The sequence below is a fragment of the Phaethon lepturus genome, unplaced genomic scaffold (assembly GCF_000687285.1).
Source record: "Phaethon lepturus isolate BGI_N335 unplaced genomic scaffold, ASM68728v1 scaffold9333, whole genome shotgun sequence".
Lineage (NCBI taxonomy): Eukaryota > Metazoa > Chordata > Aves > Phaethontiformes > Phaethontidae > Phaethon > Phaethon lepturus.
In genome coordinates, this window is record NW_010526942.1 from 6,404 (window position 1) to 32,318 (window position 25,915).

At 40.1% G+C, this 25,915-nt stretch overlaps 2 protein-coding genes across 2 annotated transcripts in view; both read left to right on the forward strand.

Moving 5' to 3' along the window:
* The window catches only part of SPATA13 (spermatogenesis associated 13), a 15,493-nt gene extending 5,919 nt beyond the window's left edge, over positions 1-9,574 (forward strand). The window contains exons 5-9 of the mRNA XM_010283225.1: positions 297-529; positions 2,907-3,036; positions 3,616-3,988; positions 8,067-8,145; positions 9,400-9,574. Of these exons, the coding sequence (XP_010281527.1) occupies positions 297-529; positions 2,907-3,036; positions 3,616-3,988; positions 8,067-8,145; positions 9,400-9,574 (990 nt within the window). The remainder of the gene's footprint in view (positions 1-296; positions 530-2,906; positions 3,037-3,615; positions 3,989-8,066; positions 8,146-9,399) is intronic.
* A 10,798-nt stretch (positions 9,575-20,372) lies between these two features.
* LOC104617807 (complement C1q and tumor necrosis factor-related protein 9A-like) lies at positions 20,373-25,708 on the forward strand. The gene is made up of 3 exons (XM_010283226.1): positions 20,373-20,538; positions 23,108-23,170; positions 24,903-25,708. The coding sequence occupies exons 1-3, from the start codon at positions 20,373-20,375 to the stop codon at positions 25,706-25,708; spliced, it is 1,035 nt and encodes a 344-aa protein (XP_010281528.1).
* Positions 25,709-25,915: the final 207 nt, after the last annotated feature.

Here is a 25,915-nt window from a genome sequence, read left to right on the forward strand (position 1 = left end):
TCATGATAGACAGTTGCTAAGCCTATAGCTGTCTTCCCCAAAGAAAAGTACTTCTTAAAGTGGGTTTGATTATCCTGGCTCAATGGAGGCCTCTCTTTCTGTGTTCTTGCAAAGAAGGTACATAGTTTTGACAGTTATAAAGTAGATTTCTGCATAGTTTCAAGGCTGATCAACCTGGAAACAATATAGGAAATGGATTAATTAATTAGATATAATAGATGTTACAAAAATGTCTTTCCTTCTTTATAGACAAATACTTTAGTTAAAGCTTTGACTTTTTGTTTTTTTTTTAATAGCAAGAAGGCTTTGCTATTTATTCAGAGTATTGTAACAATCATCCCAGTGCCTGCATTGAACTTTCCAAACTAATGAAACAGGGCAAATACCGTCACTTCTTTGAGGCCTGTCGCTTGCTTCAGCAGATGATTGACATTGCCATTGATGGTTTTCTTCTCACACCCGTTCAGAAAATCTGCAAATACCCTCTGCAACTTGCAGAATTACTCAAATACACCACTCAGGAGCACAGGTGAGAGAATGAAAAAAACAAATTTTATAATAGCAATAACACCTAATTATTCAAGCTTTCTGGGTGATGCAACACTGAGGCTTTTGAGATCAGGAACAAAACTCCCATTGACCACTATAGACAGGAGCTCCTTACTAGATGGGCATCTTGGAACCATCACAAATATTAACAAAAACAGTATCTGAAAATGCAGCACAGGGGACTGACAGGATGCAAGACAGAATGAGGAATAAGTGAAAGGGAGAAGGAAAGGAGGAAGGTGCTGAAATCGGATGCAGGGAGGGATGTGTAAATCAGAGTGAAAAAAAGCTGATGTGTCAAAGAAATGAAGGAGAATGAAATCCAGAGAAGAAAGGGGGAGCTGCATAAATGTTGTGGATGCAAGAAAAGGTAAAAAGGGCCTTAGAAAAAAACACAATCTGAGCAAGTTTGGAGGTAATGTTTTTTAGAAATTTATTAGTAATAAACATTGCCTTCATTTGCAATAAAGTCCAGATATTAGGTTTTCAGCTGGGATAAATAAGAATTGAACTTGTTGCCTTTCAAGTTAAATCTTTGACTAAATTAACATTTTTAAATGTCTGCCTTTTTACCTTGTACAACTGCAAGACAAATGTTCCATTGTGACCCCTGTGCTCAAAGTCCAAATGCAGCCTGAAGCGATGCTTCCTTGGGCAACATCTGCACTTCCTTAACCTTGAGAAAACTCCCCTTGGAGACCATGGGATTTTTGCCAGGGGCAAAATATAGGGGATGTGAAGCGCTGACACTGAGGTGTGAAATGCCTCCATTCAGTTCTGTGGCTACCTGGGAAGTCCTGCAATAACAATTACTAGCAGGGGTATCTCTTTCACTGCTACTAATTTTCAAATGATTATTCTGTGAGCTGTTAAAAGTGCAGATGAAGTGACAGCAAGGTCTTGCCACCTTCCACCCATAGTACCTGTTTTCCTCTTTTGTGGCACAGCATCCAGAGAGGCTTACAAGCACAGGCAGGCACCCAGTGTACAGAGATGCTCACAGACAGGCAGGCCTATGCCCACACGGAGCCGTGGGAAAGCTCCAGCCAGCTGGGTTTTTTAGTAGCTTTTTGTTTTCTTTTCATAAAAAGTTTGAAGATCTGATGTGCACAGCCTCCATGAAGGCCACAGGTTATGCGGCAAGTGGGGAATAACATACATGCCAACAGAGAAAGAAGGAACTGAGATAAAGAAGGGCAAGAGTAGCAGCACGGATATCATGCAGTTGCCCTGTGGGATATCTCCCTGACATTAGTAGGATCCTGTTATTGTTAATCTCACTTTTCATATACAGTGTGGCAGAAAAGAGTTTCCATAGATATAAAAAGAGAGAGGAGAGGAATGTGCAGATTTAGAAGGGATGCACATCCATCAGCAGCAGCTAATGAAAATAGGAACTGAGACAGGAGCAGATAAAAAGGACAGCAAGGCTGACCCCTTTGCAGGATTTATTTCTGGCTTGTGCTGTTTTCTACCTGTGTCTCCCTTTTCTGCAAGAGGCATTCTGATAAAGGAGCGAAGGCAGCTGCTCTGCTGGGACTCTAAGGCAAGAAATACGTCTCTCTTCTCAGAAACTCCATTTGAGGAATGTGAAGGAGTGTTGAATGCTATTCAAAGGGGAATGAAAACCTGCCTACAGATTGGGGAGATTCATAAGCATGTGGGGAGCTCAGGGAAAGAAGGAGGGGAGCAGAGCAATGGAAGAAGGACAGGAGGCTTGCATTTGACCTGGAGCAGACAGGTGAAGGTGACCATCTTGGCTCTCAGACACTTGTTCCATGAAAACAGGCCACTTTGTCAGCATTGTCTCTTTTAATTCCTCTGTTCGGTGCCCATGTTCTTGGGTCCCTCAGTCACCCTGTTTGGAGGTTGCTTTTGGTATTTTTTCTGCCCACATAGAGTTCTCCATTTGTGTTCATTGATCCAGCCATTGGGAACAAGAAGGAGAAAATACAGTTGTTAAACATGATTAAAGGAATGCCCTTCCCAATAAAATCCCACTAAAATCTTGCAAAAAACAAATTCCTGTGGTGAAATGTAGGTATCACTGAGGTCAATGGGAGTTCTACCATTGCTTTCAGTAGACACAATATTACAATTCATTAACCTACCTCCTCTGCGTTCCACCAGGTCAGTAATTTGCTCCTGAACAAAGCCTAGCAGTACAGCAGCACTGAATTGTACAGACTACTGTGTGAGGTTCAGGATAGCTGAGACTCAGGTTTCTCTTATTTAAGTACCCTGAGTAGAGGGATAAATGGGTAATGCAGGCTAATACTTCAAGCACTGTGTCACAGTTTGTGATTGCATCATATCCATTGCATAAGTGATCTTTGAAATGTGCCTACATTTCACAGTGATTATAACAACATAAAAGCTGCATATGAGGCTATGAAGAATGTAGCGTGCCTGATCAATGAGAGAAAACGAAGACTAGAAAGCATAGACAAGATTGCACGTTGGCAAGTCTCTATCGTAGACTGGGAGGTAAGCGTCAGCCTGTCCTTTTCCTGAGCAAAGGTACTGTGTACAGTACTTCATGTCCTCTACAGGATATGTCTTTCTGCATAGTAGGTAGTTTATGGTGTCTACTTTTCAACTGGTCATTGCTCAGTTAAAAGTCCAGTTGCTTAATTTGCGGTGATTCTGTTACTGATTACCTTGCTTATAAATCAGGAAGAGCAGCATATATTAACATGGACACTTGTCTTTGAGATGACACTGGACTGAGATGAAAAAATGGATTTTTTTAAAATGCTAGACCTATAGAATTTCCTTTGGATATTTGGTAGTTTTGTCAGAACTTGAACCTGCTTCACTGACTTTCATGAGTTTGCTTCTGATTTATGCAGAAATATAGTAGGGCAGAACCACGTTCATTGAGTTTGCCTGTATGAGATTATCTACATTCTATGACATTTTAAAATCTAATAATAAAAATACAGGAAAAACAAATGAACTTAAGACTTGGTTATAAAATGACACTGGTTAGGCACACAGTAAGATCTTAAAATATTGTTTACTTACTACATACATATACATACGTATCTATATCTATCTTCTTAGGGACCAGATGTGTTAGCCAGAAGCTCAGAACTGATCCACTCAGGAGAACTGACGAAAATATCAAAACAAGGCAAAAGCCAGCAGAGGACTTTCTTCCTTTTTGACCATCAGCTTGTGTTCTGTAAGAAGGACTTGCTGAGAAGGGACATCTTGTATTATAAGGATCGTATTGACATGGATGAGATGGAACTTGTGGACACTGAAGATGGCAGAGACAAAGACTTTAACATTAATGTCAAGAATGCTTTTAAGATAATAAACAGAGCAACAGAAGAGATTCATTTGTTCTGTGCAAAAAAACAGGAGGATAAAAAGAGGTGGATGGAGGCATGCGAAAGTGAAAGGAGAAGAGTTCAGGAAGACAAGGAAATGGGTGAGTGGAAGGATTTCCTCTCTAAAAGATGGTAAAAACAAAGATTAATGTTCTTGCTTTTTGCACTTCTTTATGTTTTGTGCAGATATGCACTCTGCATTCTGGGACTGGTGTCTCTTTCTTACCTGACATGACCTTTAGCTGTGTAAGTGAAGCCTATTCAACTGTGTTTACCCTGTCATTGTCAGCCAAAGGTCCAGGGCAGTTAGCTATGACATCCATGTCACAGCGTAACCCGTGTGATTCTGGTGCATTACAGAGCAGAAGGTGATATGAGATATGACAAGATACAATTCATAAAGACCAATTAATAATAAAATTCCATCCAGAGTCCTAGCACTTTTGTATGAATCCTTGGCCCCAGACACCTGTTTATTATAAAGCCAAGCAGCAATAACTGTAGATTTATACTGTCCATGTCATATAGTGGCACCTCCTGTGTCAAGGAGACCTATGCAGTTGCGTAGTATCATTAGTTACAGACCCAACAACAGCACCACTGGGCAGGTTACAGAGAAATGAAGCTTAACCTTGAGTGAGCAAGGTAGGAAATCCTAGGGTCAGCTTTAGACACACAGCCTGGGAGACACTCTAAGGACAGTGTCTTATACGTGAATGTACATTTAGGATTGTTACTTAATTTTTGGGGGGCATAATTTCACTCTTTCTTTAAGATTGGTTACAAATCCTCCAACAAAATTTCACTGGCAGAACATACACAAAGAAGACAGCAACACTAACAAGAAAAATAAAACTCTCTAATATTCCTAAAGAAGCAATGAAAATATTAGTGCATGTGTGTGCTGACTGCATGAGAACTTCTCCTTTTTATAACACTCTTCTGGATTAGGCTTTGGATGACAGCAGGTTAAAATTGGAAGTGCAGTGAAGTGGATGATATAGCTCAGAAATTATTAAAATTTAAACAAGATGCCAAGTCTCATATTCCATGTTCACTTAAAACACCTGGCCAGCAGAACAGGAAGACAGGAATAACCCTTAGATAAAAGATGTAAACCTTTTGATCTTTGTGGCTTTCTCTCGTTTGATACTGTTGTAAATATGACAAAAATAAGGCCTCCTCCATATGTATTGTAGGTAGTCCATAAGCTGAAGAAAATGCTTTCAAGTTTACCAATTCATACTCTAAAACCAGCTTTAATTCTTCCCCATTGCACCAACTTCTGCAATGAACCCCAGTTGTCTTGAGTCTAGAGTAAACAATGAAGCGGCCACAGCTAAACTTTCCTCACACTTTCCGAACTTTTCAAAACCAACTCTTCTCCTGTGCCAAACATCACGGTGCAACATTACAATCCTGTTGGGCACAACACTGATGGCTTTCATGAATTGCTCTGTGTAGAGCTTGTTCAGTCACCTTATGCTCACAGGGATGGGTGATTGCTGCCTTTCCTAATTCGCCTAAACAGAACTCTAAAGTAAAGTGGATATTGCAAAAAGGTGAAGGTGATCAGAACATAATAAAGCAATGCAGAGGATCTGATGATGAATGTCCAAGCAATCTCTCTTACAAAAAGTTACAGAAAGCTTCCATTCCAGCATACAGTGAGAACAGTAGTACAGTCATATGGAAGGACAATATGAAATAAATCACAGCTCCTGCACTTTTGTGAGCAGGACTGAGCAAAAAAACATAAAATGTGAACATTTTCCATCCCCATCCTTTCTGAGCAGCATTCTTGAGCTCTTCAAATCTGTATCTACACCTCCTAGAATCATGGTGTCATAGAATTCTATGATTCTAGGAGAAAAAACAAACCTGGATTAACCCCAGGATTCTTTGCCATGGAAACAGGTTGCTTAGAAACTACCCCAGAGTTAGTTTGAAAATGTCAAAGTCAAGTTGTTCTCCTCCTGCAGTGGTTGCTTTATGGAGCACCAGGAGAGTATGTTGAGAGGCAGAAATGTGTATCGGGATGTTTCTGAGGCTCATCCTAGTGCTTGCCCTGGGCTACAGCACGTCGATGTTGTGCGGGCAGTGGGGTGTTACGGTTCCTTCTCAGTGACACTTGCAGAAATCACCAAGCATGAGGAAACTACAAAGCTGTAGCAGCTACAGCCCTGAATGTAGCTACATTTATTCTTCTGGGACCTCATGAAAATCAACATATCATATTCAAAAGGGTAACCATTCAACAGTGGTGGCGGTGGCAGTGGCAGTGATAACGATGAGATTTGTCATAATAGCACTAACCTTTATGTAGGGCTGGGTCACAAATTCCCACAGTGCTGAGTGCAAGGATTGCAAGGGAGGGCCCATCGTGCTTGCTGCTTTTCAGGCACTGTGCAATATAATGAAGAAAATTTGGTATAATGAGAAACTGTATTTTTGATAATGACACATAGGCACATGCAATCTTTTCTGCCTATGTAACATCCAGCCTTCTGGAAACTTGCTTTTCAAATGTCGCAACTCATTATTCTGATGTACCTGTTTTGGCTCAGGTATTGTGAAGCAGAGGAAATACAGTTGAGTTGTAATAGCTAATGTCCATCTGGTCTTGTGAGTCACAGTGGCTTGGATGTTTTCTCCATTACCCAGAAGACTGCTTCTTTTCTAAAATGTCTTTTTTTTTACGTAATTGAACATTTCCTTCAGCCAAAACCAGTGGAAAGGCGCCAGTATTCTCAACCTCAGGTTTAAATTTATCTTGTTGATTTTGCAAGCTATCTTGCTGGACTTCACACAAAGCCTCTAATCTAACCACTCAGAGAACAAATACATACTCTTCCAATTCAGAACTGCAAATGGCATTTTACTTCTATTTTCAAAGACACTATTTTCTATTTTCGAGTCACTGTCTCCCAAACCATATCTAGCTTTTCTTAGCTTTTCTGAATATCTGGCCACAGCCAGAAAATCCTTCTCCAAACCACTAATAGTAACCCTAAGAAAGTGGTCTGATCTCTGCTGATGAAATTGCTTTCATTTTTAAAAAATCTGTTTCCTTGTTTCTATAAAGGAAAAAAACCCTGTAGAATAAAATAAACTTCTGCTACCCCAAAATTATGGCTACCTGCTGTCGTATTGTAAGTTAATAGGCTGATTTAATAACTTCTTCCTAAGTTCAGGCTAAAAAAGTAAAAGAAATTTTAAGAGTATAGAGAAGTCAGGGAAGATGCAGAATGGAACCAAACCAGACGCTTCATTCTGATTTTGAATTGCAACTTCTGTGCTTTTCATGTGCTTGTGGGTGAAATGAGTGACAGCATGTGCACCCTGTTGCTTCTTTGTGCAAACATAACATATCCATGTATCTCAACTGTCTTGTACACAGGGAGAGGAAACTGGAGGGCCTGTACATGGGCTCCAGACAACATCAGTCACTGGTATCACCTTTCATAGCAGATGTCTCGCATCTCTGTAGTCAGCATAGATCAGTCATACACACGTCACAGGATAGTACATAGCATAGGGTTGACCACATACTATAGCATCATGTAAGTCATACAAGTATTGCAAACAAGTACATGAGAAACCGGAGTGAGGGGTCCAGCCCCAGTCTGATGCAGCCACAACCATATCACAGCCTGCTTCAGTGTCTGGCAGATTATGCGATACTGTCTCCTCCGAGTGGAGGGAAAGATACCCACATTTGTACTACTACAATACCAGTGACTTCAATCTGTTACCTCAAGTTAGCTCAGAGTGAGTGAAAAAAGAAACAGATTCTGCATTTGTGATGGCTACATCATGGCTTGTAGCTTTCAGAAGTGTAATTTACAGTTCTTTTTAATCTCTTGTTATCTCAACTTATCGATAAAAAGAACTTTTTGTGTGGTTAGTTTCCCAGTGATTGCCATTTGCAGGAACGGGAAAGCAGCTTTTGCTAGTCATCTACAGGGAAATTAACATTCCTATTGTTATCCCAGTGAAAAACTATCTTTAAATTCATATGACAAAGTAAAACATACTTCTAAAAACTTCAGGTATATTACTATTAAGATTTACTTAAACATATTTTAAATATAGTTTACTTATTTGTTTTACTTTAATGTAAACAAGTATTAGATACAGTACTTTTATACCAGTGCCCTAATTTACACTCTGATACAGGAATGGAAATCTCAGAAAACCAGAAGAAACAAGCCATGCAGAATGCCCGTAAGTCAAGGCATGGAAAAATTAAAGGTGGGTGTTCAGAATTGCTTTACGTTCTTACTGTGTTCCAGTGTTTTTTATGTTAGGAAATAGCACAATCTGGCTATGGTTGAGTTCTTCAATCTTTTATAGAATTTTCATCATTTACATGGAGTTCAAATAATTTCCATTAGTCTGTATTGTAATATCAAATTCCAATGCCTTTGTAAACTGTCTACTAAAAAATGAGCTCACCAGTGTCCTTCAGACAGGCAAGTCAGTATTCTCTCTATTAGGGGAGAAACTCAAGAGGTAAGGCAAGCGATTTATTTAGGGATGTAAAAAAGTGCATGCAGAGATTAAATTAGAAATGAGGGTTACTGATTCCTTCCTTTGTTTTTACTCAAACAGCTCGTACTTCTTTAGGAATTCTGTGCTTTCTTTAAAATATCTTAAAGTTCTTTTTGCAAGCCATGTGTTGCTGTATTTATGATAACACACTCAAAATGTGTTTTTCTTCTCCTAGACTAGAAGGAAGGATGGACTAGAAATGTATTTCTCTGGAAAAAGCTTTTTTATTCCTTTTCTTTCTCAGCAAATGTGTTGTGATTTTGTCCTTTCCCTCTTAAAGTCAAATTTGGGTAAATCTCTAGTGTATTGAGAGAATAAATTGAGCAAGTGGGACCAGATTAAGTCTGAATTTAGGACTGAACGAGTTGATGTTTGGTAGTCCTCTGCTCCCTTGGATTAGTATTAATAAAGTTTTTTCCCTTTATCAATCACTAGATACCTATAAAACCTGTCCGGATTTTCAGGGGAGTGGCTGAAAATTGCGATAAGGAGATTCTGTTCAGAATGTACAAAGGTCAAAGTCTGAGAACATTAGCCTGGAAAAATACTTTCCAAATTGAAGAAATAACATTTTGTTGGTAGCAATATTTTACCCAGCGTTATTCTGAGAGTTGACTAAAATGCAAATATCCACTGTGTTAAGTCAGTCCTTTGAAATACCAGAATTTACTTGTGCAAACAATATAGCCAGGCTATGTGAAACCGCTGCTTAATTTTGGTAATTCTGTAATGTTATTTTTCTGGTAGTATTCTCTTCTTAAGCCAAATCAGTGCAGCAATTAAAAAGTCTAACATCAGAAAAGGTAACCTTTAGTAGTGCTTCCATTCAAGATCATGGCAAAAGTCATAGTGACTCTATGGACCACTGAATTTGTCCTGTGCTTCAATTTTCCCAGTATTGGTTGCTCTGCTAGATGACTCATATACTTTCTTAAACTGTTTCTTTTGCAGGTGTAAGCTATAACGGGTGTCCTGTGCCTCCTCCACACCAAAGCCTGCATCCTATTCATCAGCGCCACATCACTGTGCCTACCAGCATCCCACAGCAACAGGTTTTTGCCCTGGCAGAACCCAAGCGGAAGCCATCTCTCTTCTGGCATACCTTCAACAAACTCACCCCCTTTAAAAAGTGAGAGGCCAAGGACCTGGGAAGGACTTCGGCACAGAGGGAGACTTACTCCACAGAAGGACCTTGGACACATGGTTAAGCTTATTTGAGCTCAGTGAATCTCCAGTTTTGGAGGGAAAACCTTGGGCTCCCTTGAGCCAGAAACACAACCTTTGTCTAGAAGAATGAAGTTCCTCACGAGTGCTCTGAAGTCAATGTTGCCAAGTGTCAGCATTGCTGATGAAGAGCAGTCTCGCTTCTGACAAAGACAACTTACTGTTACTCTGAAGCAGCAGCATTTGATCTCTGTTTCATAGTTATGTTGAAGGAGTGATGGAATCATGCAGGTCATTGTAACATTTCATTATTCTTAACCTTATGTTGATGGCCAAATTTAGGATAGGGAGGAATTTTTCCTTGGGTGTATATCAGCAAGGAATCTTAGAAGAGTTTTCTCCTTCCTTTTGGAGCACTGAGCAGAGACTACCCATTAAAATCAGGTGGAGACATCCCATGTGATTAACCAGCTGTTGCAGAATTTAGTGGACCCTAATCCTTCCTGTCTTTTTCTCTTAAATTGCCAAATGGCAGGAGAATGTCCTGCAAGGCCTTACCATATTCCAGATTGGAACAGGGAAATTTTATTCTGTCATATAGAAACGTGAATAGAGTGTGAAATGGACTATAAAGGTATGTGCATTTATTGCACACAAGTGGAAACAAGAAGAGCCCAGGGCATCTCAGATTGATTACTTTCAGTCACAGCAATATACTGCATGCATGTATGCTCTTCTAGTATAGAGCTTTTATATCACTTTTTGCGCACTTCTTTGCCTGGGAGATGCTTCTTTATATTTCCAGAATGCTTATTTCTCTGTGTAAAAAGTATTTTTTTTATTTTCTAATTGAGATAATGTGAATGTACGAAGTCAGAGTTGAGACAGTATGTGCCGACTGCTGGCTATGTTACATAGTTCTCACACTTTGTATTCATATAGCTTGACTTAGAAAATGTATGAATGGTAATGTAAATATATTGAAGTGGTCTGGATCCATGCTTCTTATACACAGTCAATTGATAATGGGTTTTGACCAATTATTTCTTCACAAAGAAAGAGAAATCCTTACTGGAAGGGACAGAGAAATTGTGTGGACTGGAGATGGGTTTTTGTCTCAGAGTCGTCAGTCTGTATTGGAAGAGGAAGAACCCGACTCAGTTAAGGTCAGCTCCAGTCATCTTATGCAATGGGTAATTTGCAATGCTACGAACTGCCTATGACATGAAGTTGATTTGTGAGAATAACTTTTAAAAAGCCACCAGGAAGAAGCAGGATCTTGATATTTGCAGCACAGATCATTTCTGCTTGATAGCTCTCATTAAGGATGTCAAGACTGCTGGTAATATGGAAGGAAAGAAAGACTCCGTATGTTTCAGAACTGATTTGGTATGAATGTCTTTACAATACTTTACCCTATGCTGCTGATTAGGGGCATTATCTGATGATAAGGATAAATCCAAGGGTATTCTTCGACAATGGACACAATCAGCTTTGTCATGAATCTAAAATATATGAAGAACAAACAAGGGGCTAGAGGCCAGGCATCTTAACAACAATGTAAAGAAGCCTTATTTTAAACATGTATTTGTTCCTACTACTATTGTTATCTCTATATTTTTATTTATCGTCAGTGTTACGAAGCCCACTAGTCGCTAGATTTTGTGATTTTATAATTTTGTGGCAACTTCTGCAAAGCCCAGGTTTGGGGTTTTGATTTTAAATGCCATCTTTTGACAACTGTACATTTCAAATGCCTTGTGTATATAGCTCAGCAATAATGCGAAGTCTGGTGATGCTCATCTGAATTGTTCACTGCATAGTGAACTCCACTGCTTGTGCTTTCCCATAGCGATGGAAGATGACCTGAAACAGTTAAGAACTGGAAATATGCACTGACATTTTCAATGATCCAGCTTAAAGAAAATGCATGGAAAAGTTAGTGAAAGAAGCTGGCTGTGCTGTGTTGTATTTTTCTTTTGATATTTAAAACAAGCCATTTCTGTTCAGATTTTTTTAAAAGATAATTCTAAATGCTCAATTTAAACACAAGGAGCAGACTTCCAAATGCAGGCATGGATGCATGCACTTCCCCTCAAATGAGTAACCCTTTTGTGTTTCTTACATACCCATTTTTGTGGGTACTTGCCACAGTCAGGCCTGCAAACCAAAGTGATGCATGTATTGTGGAAGCAGAGATAATGTTTTTCATAATCACATTTTGAAAGACTTGTTCTAGATGCAAAAAAAATGTCTGAAGTTGGGTTGCAGTGCTCACCCTGAAACCTTCCCAGCTGGACCTGAAGACATAATGAAATCCACACTTACTTACATATGTGTCTTTGCTAAAACCTGCTTCCTTCCAGGGCTCGGTTCTGTGGAGTGCTGGGGAAAAAAGGAGGGTTTGGGACATGTCAGTGCCCATGAAGGCTCTTCCCATGTAGTAGCGCTGGTGCCTTAGCCCTAAAATGAACAGAAATGTTTGCATATAGTTTTGGATGCAGCAGTTTTTTTCTCAAAAACTGAATTTCAGAGAAATAAAAAACAAATGTTTCATGGTGCAGATTACTTAGGACAGTTTTACATATAGTACCCTACATATAGACATTGTTGTTTTATAATATTCTCTGTGCAATCTGACCTTGCAACAGAGTTGAGATAAAATGTAGCAAGACAGGCCAAATTTAAACTACACCATAATCTTTTAAATAAACTGTAGTTAAATGAGAACATACAATTACATTATCCAACAATTAAGACAAATATTTACTTGGGGTTCAGACTTTAGCATCTGTGGGAAAAAGACTTGCAACTAAAATGTAAAAGTTTGTATTCTAGTAACTCTTGCTCTGATCCTCCTTCTGATGACAAAGCTTGTATATGATCTGAAAGGTGCGACAGCAAGATCTGTTCTTTTCCTCTTGCTTTTGCATGCTTTAAGTTACTATAAAAAGTTCTAAGGCAACTACTAAGCACATTTGTGCCTCGTTTAGATAAAGCACGGCCAGAGCCTTCCCGATGGCCTGCTGAGCAGATAACCTCAGACTTTATGCATGAGATGCAGTAAAATGTAATTGTCCTCAAATGTGTTCCCACTGAGTTAGGAAAATGCCAAACCATAATTGCATCTAATTCAGAGCATTTGATGTATAAAATAACAAGATTGTTTTACAAGTGGCTCTTGCCATGCTAAATTTCACATTGAGTTTTAGTGGTCAGTGTAATAATGGAGTTCAAAGACAGACTACTCAAATGTTCCACATTTTAGTTGTCTTTTGAAAATAATTATAACAGAGTTTTGGAGCCAAAGGTCTTTAGCCATAACTAACACAGTACCTTTCTTTGACTGCCTTTCTGCTTTTTTTCTATATGTGTGGCATTGGTATGTAGGAGATGCCTTCTGAACGGTCTCTAATTTAAAACTATTTGTTGTAAATACTAGGGATGACTTGCATATATATTTTATTTTGACTAGTGTTTTGTAACATTTTATCATACGTACGTGCATCTTACCAGCTGCGTGCTGTTACACATGTTGTAAATGAAGTGTCCTGACTACAGAGCAGATGAATTGGCTGTTGACAGCTGAAGTACAATGTATAGGACTGCAGTAGCTCGATGTGCACTTGTTTTGAAGTAATTGCATTACAAGGTTTATTTACTCTTGGAACACTGTTTGTCAAATGATTCTATTTTCTGGAAATAAGTACAAACTTACATTCCCATTATTTTTCTTTTATTGTACATGTTTGAATTAAATAATGTACAAAGCTGAAGTTCCTCTGCTGTGTCTTATAAAACTTTATTGTGAAGTTTTAAAATTGTTGTGGTTTTTTATTGTCTACGAAATATCCTTGTGATGCAAAAATGTATCAATTGTCACATTTATTTTATTATTTTGAAGCAAAAAAATGTCATGCCTTCCTCTCTCGGTTTCCCAGTAACAGCTATAGTACTTCCCAGCACAAGTTCATTTTAACAACTACTAAAGCTTATTCTGGGATTGAAGTCTTCATCGTTCAGGCAAAACCCATCCTTGTTACTGTCCCAGCCGAATGCATCTGCGATCGCTGTGCTGCACCTTGTGCTGGCAGACAGCTCCTACAGTACCCCTTGGAAGTAAATGCAAATGCAGCTTCTGTATTAATAAAGCTCCTGCTAACAGAGGATGGTGACTTAAGTACTGTAGCTTAGGTAAGGAGGATTAAATTTTATTTTCTTTGGAAAAAAGGCAAAACCTTTTGAAAGGGTTTACCCAAAAGGCATGTTCTGTAAATGTGTGCAAACCTCCCTGCTTGTTAGAGCAATGGGCAGCGCTGCTGGAGATTCAGCTTACTGCTCTGATTCAGGGAAGTTTTTCATTTCTTGTTATTCTGACAGAGCAGGGGACCACATCTCAAGGCTGCATCAAAAATTACATTTTGCTGAGACACATTAGCTTTAACAAAATAACATACTTTGCTGAAATCTTTTCATCACAAATGCTTTGCTGAGTTCAAATGCTGTGAGAATAGTTGGGTTTGCCAGTTCTTTCCCCCTTCTTCCAATGTCCAACCTCTTATCTCTATTTCTTGGGTCACCTCAAAACTGAGTTTCCCAGGCCTCCCAAGTGCTGCTGCTGCAGCGGGATGTGTGCGGAGTGCTTCGATATCAAAGTGAAAGGCACAGTCTGAGCACTCAGTGAGGTAGATTGGATGACCAAAAAATACAGCTTGAGCAAACATTGGAGTAGGACATTGTGATCAATAGGCTTCCTAAGGAGCCTGCAATTCATCTGGCCATGGTGAGCTCACTTCTGCATTTTATGTCATACTTCGGCAGTCAGGCTAAGTCCTGTAGATCATTCCATACTGTCAGCTTTTAAGTTCGCCAAGAGCTGATGTATCAGGTCGAGCTTTTTGTTTGCACAGAAACAGCACTGCTTGTCTTTTTTTTTGGTTTGGGGTTTTTTTAGAGGCTAAAAGGATTTGGGCCTTTTTATGTTACAGTACCAAAAGAGAAATGAAAAAGTCAGCAATGGAAAACTGCACATTACGTAGCCTGTAAGGAAAGCACACAAATGTTTAGTGTGTTTCTGAATATTTTTCAAAATTCAGCTATTCTAACTGGCTAGAGAACATGTAATTGTGAGAATGTCAAAACTGTATAAACTGTCAGCACAACATGTTTTTTTTTTATCTTAGGTCTGTGTTAGGTTTAGTTCACTGCAGTCAAAACTGACTTCTGCTTGTCTGGGTGGTTGAGAACTCACTGCCACTATTAAGTATTTAGGCTCTGGTTTCAGAAAAAGATGTGTGTGTTTGAATACTTATATATTTACACCCATATATAGACTCCATATGGCATCCCCAGATAATGTCTCTGCTGGCACCTACAGCAGGTTGCACCAGACAAGTGATCCACACCCATCACACCCTCCCTCTGTTTATGTTACATCTTACATTTCTGTTGTGCTATTTGGCGGGGGGGGGGGGGGAGACGACGAGGGGACAACGACACCTGGGCAAGGTTTTACCTGAGTTGTTTTAATGCTTTAAGAACTCAAGAGTGGGCCACCAGCAATGACGGAGAAACCACAGACAAGTGAAGATTGGAAGGTGTCTGCATCACGAGTCTGGTGTTGGAAAAGGTCAGAAGGACAAAATCTGAGAGGGCAGAGGTGAGCAAAGCAAGGAGCACCACTGCCGGGACAACGACACCTGGGCAAGGTTTTACCTGAGTTGTTTTAATGCTTTAAGAACTCAAGAGTGGGCCACCAGCAATGACGGAGAAACCACAGACAAGTGAAGATTGGAAGGTGTCTGCATCACGAGTCTGGTGTTGGAAAAGGTCAGAAGGACAAAATCTGAGAGGGCAGAGGTGAGCAAAGCAAGGAGCACCACTGCCCTTCAAGGGCTGAGTTTCACTTAGAAGGGAAACACAACATGATGTTAAGATTTATTGACTTTCTCCTAGTGATTTTTGGATAGCTGAAACTGCTTCAAAGGGAAGGAGGAGCTCCAGGTGCTCCTGAGAGACTGCTGGCAGAACCAGGCACACCCCAAATTCCTCCTTGTTTCTGGCACATAGGAAATAAGAAGGCAGAATGCCAAATACATACACTGAAGTGAGTTGTCAGTAGGCAGATTCGCTAGGCACAGTTGACCTTGGCCTCTACCTATGAGCATACCCCAGACTTTGGAGATACTGACTTATGAAGGACTGAAAAAGTGTCTACAAGGTGCTCCGCTAATGAGGTTGGGTATATCTTCTTTTAACCATCCATCCCATGGTCATTACCACCATATTCGGCTTCTAACAAAGGTAATTAGCACAGCAATCAATCTAAAAAACCCTTGCATCTTCTGCCATTCAGATGAAATGGTTTTTAAGAGCAAATGAGGAACTTTTGCTACTGTGTAATTATTTCCAAGGCATTCTGTGATGAGACAAGGCACACAAGAAAGCAGCTGATGGTAGTGTTTGTCTTTAAGGCCATTCCTACAGAACTTTTCTTGGTTCTCTGCTAAAAAAGCATCAAACTGGACTTACTGCAGAGTCCATCAAGGTAGATGTAACTAATGAATTATGTCATTCTCACCTCAGGATTGGGCTAGACTAGACGGTGACTGTTGTCATTGTAAAATTTGCAGCCTCTTTTGGGTCAGCATAAGGACCCTGCTGCCCTGGGAGGGCCTGCTGCTGCCGGTGCTGTGTCCCCAGGAGCTCCCGCTGCCTCCAGTGCTGTACCCCCAGAGTCACCATCTCTCCCAGCACACTGCAGCCAGGAAGGTTCGTCAATAAAACCAGGTTTTCTGCATGGCAGGGCAGATCGCTGAGGGCACAGCACTAAGCTGGCAGGGTGGGCTATTTTTTAATGACAAGCTTTTGAAGTGTGAGAGGAGGTCGAGGCTAAGCAACCTTAGAAAATTTTAGATGGTGCTCAGTGGGTATAGAGAAAAGGATTATTTGTCATGGCTGTCATTTCTTACTCTCAATTAGCAAAGCAGCAAGTCTAATTTGGCTACAGAAGTTCATTCAAGTAGAGCAGCTAATTGCTGCACATTGTCCTTCCTTTTCCTCGGAGCATGGTAGATACAGTGTCCCAGATACAAACTAGGGCACCGCAACGCTTGCAATATTTTCTCATTACCACAGGGTGGTGGTGAAGACCTTAGTGAGAACTATTAATTGCTCAGCTGTGCTGAGCGTACGTTATTTGATACACAGACCATGTGTGTTACCTTTGCAGTGTGGATACCCCCTCAGACACAGTGTCTTCAGTCACTTGCACCAACAGGGGTGAATTAAGGCCACTTCCTATAACACATTAACTCCTGTTACTATTGGTTTTATCCTCTACTGTTCGCGATCAGCATTTAAGGAGCTCATGATACGCTCAGTTGCTTTACTTCCACTAGTCCTGAGACAGCAGTAGTTTCAGTAGTTTAAAGAAGACACAGTTAAGTTATGGCTTCTTCAAATTTAGTTACCAATAATATATAATTTAGTAGCACAATAGTGTTGACATGCTTGAGTGGCTAGATGGGGAGCCTGCTAATTACACATTAAAAGCTCTCTTTGCCATTCAATTTATTTACTTTAATTCAACCTCGCTACTTCTTTTTCTTAATCACCTAGTATTTGTAATGCCATGTTCACAGTATTGTTATTTTGAATTTCTATAGTCTTTTTGTCCCTAATTCCATTGTAAATTGCTTGATACAGAACCTAACTTTATTACATGTTTTTGCAGCACAATAGTAGTATGAGACATGCCTTCCATCCCACAAACGAGTCAAGCTGTCAAAGGCTAACATTTGTGTAATGTATTTGTACAATGGAACAAGCAAATCAAAGCCTTTTTAATCAATTTTAACATTTTTTCTTTTACATAACAGCGGTAAAAGCCAAAGTACAGAGCACTTCAGCTTAATATTGGAATAAATAGGAAGATTGCAGTTTAAACTTCTGTTTTAATTATTGAACAGCTCTCAAAATTAAATCACTGACCTTTGAGAATTTAGTGACCAAACAAGTGCTTGTCCTCAAGGCACATATTTGAAGCATGCATTCCTTTACATGAAGCTTTCATACTCTGGTTAATGATGCCGAAGGACACTGCAAGAACAAAGTGAATGAGGTAAGACCAAAGATCCTATATATGTGATGATGGTGGTGATGATGATATTGATGTTGTCAGCTTGTAGAGAGGAGTGCATGTGTGGGGACCAAACTGTCTATTTCTTAGGCAAGAAACACTCCCTTAGACAACTGGGAATGGGGTTTTCTGTCAGTGGACAAGGACTGTCAGGCTTCTCCATGGGGTGCATTGTATCCTAACAGCGTCATACAGAGCACTTCTTCCTTTTGTGCTCCTCTGGAGTCCTTTGACTAAGGCAGCAAATATTTATATAGTTCAGAAGTAACAAATGTTTAATCTATTTTCAACTTTCTTTAGTGCCAACCAGCAGCAGCAGACAAAGCAGGATTTTGCTGGCGGGTGATCAAACGTGTCTCTGTAGACCATTGGCAAAGGCACCATAAATCACATTTCCAATAATTGTTGCACAATCGGGAACTTTTTTTGAAGACAGAATAAAAAGATTAAGGAACATGCCCCAAAATTAAAGTCTTCCTCTATACATTAAAAGACTATTTAGATCAAATATTGCTAACAGGGTGTAATTATTCTTATTGAGAACATACTAGTCTCTCTCTACATGGTATTTGTGTGCATTATTTCTGTGCATAAGACTGAGAAATGGTGGTAAAGAGATTAAACAGAAGACATAATTTAGTCAATGCTTGTTTATTTCAAAAGGTATACTGATCTTAGTATTAAATTCTCATTAATGAAAGAACCAATTCAAAAGCCAATTATGGAACATTTACTCATTCTGACTACCACTTTTACTTGTATAAGTACTTAACCTATATAGCCCAAGCTTCTATGCATTAGACATTTATGAATATTAATTATAAATAAAATGGTCATTAATTGTGTTACTATTTGATTTTTGTTCCTCAGTCTAATCTCTTTCCATTAATTGCTCTTACATGCACTTAAACCAGTTGTGTCCAGAATTAAGTATTAAAGTATTTTGGTGAGCCTATATTAAAAGACATTATATGGGAGGGATGCTCTTAATGAAAGGATAAATATAAGATGGACTTTAAGTAGCATAGTAGGAGAACCAGACTAAAGAGTTTTTGCCAAAAACTCTCTTACTTGATCCCTCAAATCTTTGCCCTCATCTCACTCTGCTCCAGCTCTGACACCCTCTGAGGTCATTCAGTTTATTAACCCAGTAGATTACTAACTCCAGTAAAAAAAAAAAAAAAGAAAAAAAAACAATTACTTTGTACTGAATTAGGGGGTTGAGTTGCCCAGCTCACTTCCTGCGGCACCACAGCCAGCTCCTGGTACAACTGGTACAACTCCTGGTTGTACCAGCCAGCTCCCTGTACCTCCTGGTACAACTGTGCAGTCATGAGTAGGTGCAGCAAGAAATGTGGATGGAGAAGTGGGCATTAAGACCTCTGCTGCTTCTTGGTTATGAGCTGTTTGATTGGCTCAATTCTATTATTTTTCCCTTAAGAAGCTGTTACATAGATACTGGTTATTAATGGCCAACACTGATAAAAGGTTGGAGATCAGAGAGAAGACGGGTTTCCTTACAGACTCCAAATGCATAAGGCACCATTTAATAGGACATCTTTGAAGTAGGAAAGATGAAGCTGGAAAATGTAGACAGGCTTCTGCGTGGCTCTGAAAGGCAGCAATGGCCATGAAATAGCTCCTTTTGGGGCACTGCTCTGGCTAGAGGATTTTACAAAGACGTTACTGAACAAGGAGAATGCCTGTATGTTATGTAAGCAAAACTACAGCTCAGAGAAACAGGACATTGTATGAATCCTTGTGTATGAATTCGGGATCACTGGTCCTCCCTGAATCACCCCTCAAAGACTTGAAATTTTAACTCTCAATCTGGGCTTAGGACAGCAGCAACATTATTATTAGCACACTTCCTTGTAGACTTGCCAGGCATTGGGGTTTCACAGTTTTGGCTGGACCAAGACAGATCCCTGGAAGTTCTTTGGCATATAACTGCTGCAACTGTATATTCTTTGCTGTAATTGCTGGGCGGAAAAAAAACATAAAGATTATCACTTTTGCCCAAGTTGCCTTTTTATTATGACCTTGAAAATTGGGTTAAGTTCACCCAAATCCATAAAATCTGGGCTTTGTTAATGCACTTGTGGTTTAAATAGAACAGTGAAACTCTATGGGATGCACTGAGCTGTTGTTTTCTAGTTTGCTGGATAGATCTTGAGGACATCAAGGGTAGCTCTAAACCTCCTCAGAGCTGTTGTGAATTTCAGCTGTTCACCATCTACCTGCATCAAAATTTCCCTTTGCAGAGTCACTTATTTCCACAAGTCATACTGCATAAGAAAATATGGAACAGAACCTGATGCTCCAAATAGCAGTGAATTAAGCAATATTTTCAATTGTCTAAAGCTGGGTTAATGTTTCAAATGTACAATGACGCTATGGCTGATATTCCCATTAAATTATTATTTGATATAGCACTCAGTAGTCTCCAGGACTGTACTTAATTCTATATAGAGACTTATAAATAAAACAAAACAATAGACATGGTTAAAACCCATTTCCTTTTTTTCCTCCCTCCCCCACCCTGCATCCCCTTCTAAAGCAGACTTGGGCAGATGTACATTTGCTTTCTTAAATCTTTCAGCCAAAATCATATACCTTACCTAAAAATGAAAAGCTGGATTATACTGCTGGCTATTGCAGTCAGCACAGCAGATACCCAAAACCAGGATGTCTGTACCCAAGGGTATCCTGGCATCCCCGGCAATCCTGGGCACAATGGCATACCTGGTCGTGACGGACGTGATGGTTCAAAAGGCGACAAGGGAGAGACAGGTAATATGTTCAGAATAATGATTTCATGTATCAGATGCAATGCCATTAGCTCCTTGAGTTGTCTGTAGTCACTCTGCATTAATGGGATTATGCTGCCTCACCTTCAGAAAACATTTCAGACGTTTGTCATTTACTTGTTTGAAGAAGGAAATATAAAGAAAGACCTAATAATAAAAGCAAGATAGCTAATACTATGGAGAGGTCTGGTCCATGGGATAAAAAGAAAAGAAGAAAGACTTTACCTTCTATTTTCGGAATATTTTCATGTCTATTTGAAAATTTTAAAGCCTGTAAACCTACTCTTACATCTCCAAGACAGCAACTACATTTCTGTAAAGAGTTTCAAGCCCAGTAAAAAGAACAACCAACTACTGATACCTTGTTTGGTGTAATAAGTATGCAGTGGTAAGAAGATTTCTCTTACCTAAATTTTACGTTTGTAGGACTTGCTTCTGAGTGCACCTACTTGCTGTAACTCAAGAGCCACTAGAGGGAAGTTCAGGAATGGAGACTATTGAAAAGCAGTGTAGGATCCATGTCTACTCTAACAGGCTACAATAGAACTTTGTGTGTGATACGGAAGACAGAGGTAATCTTCTCAGCATCCTAAAGCTAGTAATTTCCATGGTACTTAAGCCTCAGGATAACGACGGCCCTTGCATCCATGCTGGAATATCACGGCCAGGGTTGCACAAGGTGATAAATCTGTGGTAGTCTGGAGATATATAACACTTCATATGAAGTGTCACAGCCCCAGAATGCAAAGCACAGGACAAGTGCAAATCTGCTGCTTCAAATTTGTTCACAAAATTTTGGGGGGGAACTTTTCCCCAACAAGCTTTATGTTAGGTCAGCTATTGTGTGGCATCATGCAGACGGCATTATGGCTTAATGCATAAACATGTCACAAACACTGTTATTGTGGTCCTGGTAACTCAGCTGCACAAATCAGTCCGGATCAAACTTGTATTTATCAGATTAACTCTTCTACCAAGTGCTGATATTAAGGATTGTGAATCCCATCTCTTTTCAGTGGAGTACATAATCTAGTACATAAACCAAACTGAGGTCAACAGTCTGAAAGAAAGGAACATAAAATGTGCTAAAGTGTTTTACTATGTCTTTCAAGCTCGTGGAAATGGGTTGCTAAGCTAATGAATCACCTGCTCCACCAGAAAAGCATATGCTTCTTCAGAAAAATAACCAGCACTTACAGCTTGGGCAATGAAGAATTATTCACTGCTTATGGCCTGCCCTGGACCACTGAAAGACAAGTCTACCCACTCTACGTATTTACCTCAGTGATTGCTAAAGAGCTGTTTTGAACTCTTGTTTATAAAATGATTTAGGGTTCTCTGTCAAGCAACCACTTACGTGCTCCTTCTGTTTTCAGTGCCCTAGCCTGGATAAAACAAAACCCTTTTAAAGTCTAGAAACAAACTAAAAAAATTCCATTTAGTTTCTTAATAGGCACATACAATTAACTGCCTTCTTTTTCTATATGCAGGCATTTGGGAAAGCCTGAAAATTGAAAATCTACAGCTTATTTATTTTCATTTATCTTATAAAGGCCCTCACTTTATTCCAGTGAGTTATCACATGGTATCACTGGTTTCTGATAAAGACCCCAACTTTTTTTCCTAAATTAAGCTATTATGATGATTGTACTGACTATTCTTTATTTGAAGAATTTGGGGTGATTATACCATTCTTTATATTGTATGTATGTACATCTTTGCAGTTAAATACATGAGACATAGTTTTGTTCCTTACCAAGTCAACAAAATTTCAGCAGATGCTGGACTGTTCCCATCGTGCAGAAAACTGCTAAAGAACTGTTCTCCGGTCCATATGGCCGGAGAGCTACTCTTGGAATATGGTTACATCCAAACTTCCAACTCTTATATCTTCTGTTCCATTCTGGAAGCAAATCCAGGTATTTGATCATACACGTCCTGGTCACCTGTTACTACAAAAACGACATCTAGAATTGCTCTCTTTAGAGCAGTGGAAAGTCTGTGTCATGATAGATGCAGGAATCAAAAGTGTGAATGCCTTCCTCAGATCTACAGGCAGTATTATTCCACTGTAATGTTTCATTACCATTGGCCAAACCCCTGCAGATGTCTGTTCTTGAGCGGGGAGTTTAACATGGTTTCACTACTAGGCTTCCCATCCCTGCAAATCTTCTTGCTGAACGTGGCTTCCTCACTCCTTTTCCTGCTGGTATCTTCCATGGATAGAGGCAACAATAGGACAAGATGTTTTCACACTGGTGGTCCTGACGAGGGTACAGCTCCTCTACTTGTCTCAGTAACCGACCTCTTTATGTCAAGGATTCCCTCTGTCTCAAAAAAGCACCATCCTCAAGCAGAGTTTCTATGCTCTCTATCAATCTCTTCATATGATAAATGTGCCAAGAGAGGCACCCACTAAAAGTCAGGAATAAGACTACTCTTTACATTACCATTTAGCCAGGCTTGAAAAGGAAAGATTAGGGAAGGATTCATCCCAAGTCTTCTGGTAATCTAATTGTTTAATGAAAATCTGTTTTTTTCTTCTGTACTAGGTGAAGCAGGACTTCCTGGCAGCCCAGGAAAAGATGGTTCAAATGGAGAGAAAGGCGAACGAGGTCAGAGAAGAAATGTTTCAATTTATTATTTGTCTATCAACTGCTGCCCTTGTGTTTCTGAGCACCGTACGTGCTATACATTCTAGCTGTAGTGAAAGTACCATAAAGGTTAAAAAAACTTTTTCCAGAAGTAGTAGAGGCTGCACACATATGCTGACAATACAAGAGGAATTTGCCACCTCCAATCACCCTGCTGCGTCTGGTGCCCTACAACTTGCTCATTTAGATGTTATCTTACCTTTCCCATCTCTGATTCTTTTGTCAGCTGCTGGGGAAGACATTGCATCTGCAACTACCTCAGGAAAGTGAGGCTCCTGTAGCTATGTATGCAACTTCAGGGAAAGGGACTTATAAAAGAAATTGTAGAAGACACAAGTTCTACACCTAAAAATACGGCACATCCTGTGTACTTCACCTCTTTAGTCAACCTATGCATATGCAACATGTCTCATGTGTCAAATGGATGTACATGTGCAGAGTGACTTGTGCGTAAAAGCAAAGAGTCAGCCATTGTGCAAGTGGCACCACATCATTCTGCACAAATTCAATAACTCTGAGATGCTGGACTTGTGCATCCTTAGAGTAATTGTACACAAATATATATATACAAACGCATGGAGGCCTGCCAAAGACAGTGGCCAGGTTCTCCAGAATCCTGAAGTTAACCCTGAGAAATAACATACCATATACGTATTGCATGGGAGTAATTACGAGCTGCTCTACATCCCTCAACCTTTTCTCCAGTCTGTTAGAAACGACCCCAGTCCTGGAAAGAGAGTGAGACATGAAGACACAAATGACGTTTTAAATTACCAAAGCTGCCTTCTTTTCCTGTGTCCTTGTCCCGATGGACCTACACTGCTTTTCCCGGAGGGTCACCATACAATCTCACCTGTTTTCAATTCATTGTTGCTATTAAATACTCTCAATTGTAAATTGAGAACAGTAAACTGTAAATACAGCATGATTCCTAAATCAGAAGCAGGAGGCTCTTATACAGAAATTATCAGCTTCTTTTCCTGATTAATAGAGTATATGATCATTATGATATCTTTTGTCTATCAGCGGCTAACATGCCCTTCACATCATGAGACCTCCACCTTCAAACACTTGTGCAGCAATCAGAGCATTTTCAAAGGCTTTGGGCTTCAATCCAAGCCCGGATGAAGGATAAATGGAGCACGTGGTAGCAAATAGCAAGGGCAAAAGCCTTTAGTTGCACTGCAGTAGCAAACTAGGTAATCCAAGCAAAGTTCCATCACGTAGAAATTATAGAAACATGTGGCAAGCAAGTTCTGGGTGTTGTCCATATAGAACCTTCCTATGATCAAATTGTGAACCGTCTCCCACATTTTGTATACCAAAGGCTGAAAACAAGTCTCTAGACAGGTGCTGCTTGTGCCTGAGATGATGTGAGCTGTTGGTGGTCTACAGGCTACCATCAGCCTGTAGACACATCACACCTTCCTTTCTTTGAGCTTATTCTTGCTGCTCTCAGACAGGGCACCTGTTTTCTAATACAATAGCAGGTTCTTCAGATGTTATGCTTATCCTGCACTTAAATGTATGAGAAATTTTATGTACAGTGAGCACAGTATGTACAGTGGTGACACACACATACATATATATGTCTTCATGCTGAAACTCATGTTGTGCCCCACTAATGCAGTGGAAGATCACAAGAAAGTGCCTTTTTTTTTTCTTTTTTTTTTCTTATTTTTTTTCCATTTAGGAGCCAATGGGACTGTTGAAGAGAAGGGGAACAAAGGAGATAAAGGAGAAAGAGGACGACCTGGGAAACTGGGACCAAAAGGAATTATAGGGTCAGTGGGTTACAAAGGTCAGAAGGGAGAGCTGGGACTGCAAGGACCGAAGGGATTTAAAGGAGACATTGGGCCCATAGGTCCGAAAGGGACAAAGGGTGAAATTGGCCATCCTGGAAGAGTTGGTTTCCCAGGGCCAATTGGTCTGACTGGTAATCCAGGTCCTAAAGGTAATACAGGCGATCTGGGGCCACAGGGTAATCCAGGAGTTCAGGGGGAAAGAGGCCTGAAAGGAGACAGAGGAGATAAAGGGAATGTAGGTGCCCCAGCAGTCCTGCCAAAGAGTGCTTTCAGTGTCGGTCTCACAACTGCCACCAAATTTCCCCCGCCGAACCGCCCAGTCAGGTTTGACAAGGTGCTGTATAACAGTCTAAATGACTACAACTCAGTTACTGGCAAATTCACCTGCAAATACCCCGGTGTTTACTATTTCACCTACCACATCACTGTCTACTCAAGGAATGTCCGAGTAGCTCTAGTTAAAAACGGCATCAAGATGCTGCACACGGTGGACAGGTATCAGAGTGGAGAGGACCAGGCCTCAGGAGCTGCTATCCTCGAGCTACAGGGAGGAGACGAGGTGTGGTTGCAGGCTCACCAAGGGGAGACTTTCAACGGGCTGTTTGCAGACGCTGATGATGATACCACCTTCTCTGGGTTCCTCCTGTTCAGCACCTCTGAACCACTGGAGCCGCTGCCGTCGCCCGCCACGTAACGCCATGTTATCCAAGAATGTTGTATGTCTGTGTCCTTCAACCCTCCCCAATAAAGTTGTTATCTGCTGGCCAATTTATATGGGATTCAACAGAAAACAGAAATAATACAGAGAGGTACACCAAGGGATGAAAGGGAGATGTAGGACTGCAGGGCAGGTTGGGACCAGCTAGGCATCTCCCTAAAAGCTGAGTAAATTTTTTTTTTT

Excerpts from the sequence above, each read along its gene's own strand:
- LOC104617807 (XM_010283226.1), top strand. The coding sequence starts at position 20,373 with ATGAAAAGCTGGATTATACTGCTGGCTATTGCAGTCAGCACAGCAGAT. Across the intron at positions 20,539-23,107 it reads AGGCGACAAGGGAGAGACAG|GTGAAGCAGGACTTCCTGGC; the intron begins GTAATATGTTCA and ends CTTCTGTACTAG. Across the intron at positions 23,171-24,902 it reads TGGAGAGAAAGGCGAACGAG|GAGCCAATGGGACTGTTGAA; the intron begins GTCAGAGAAGAA and ends TTTTCCATTTAG.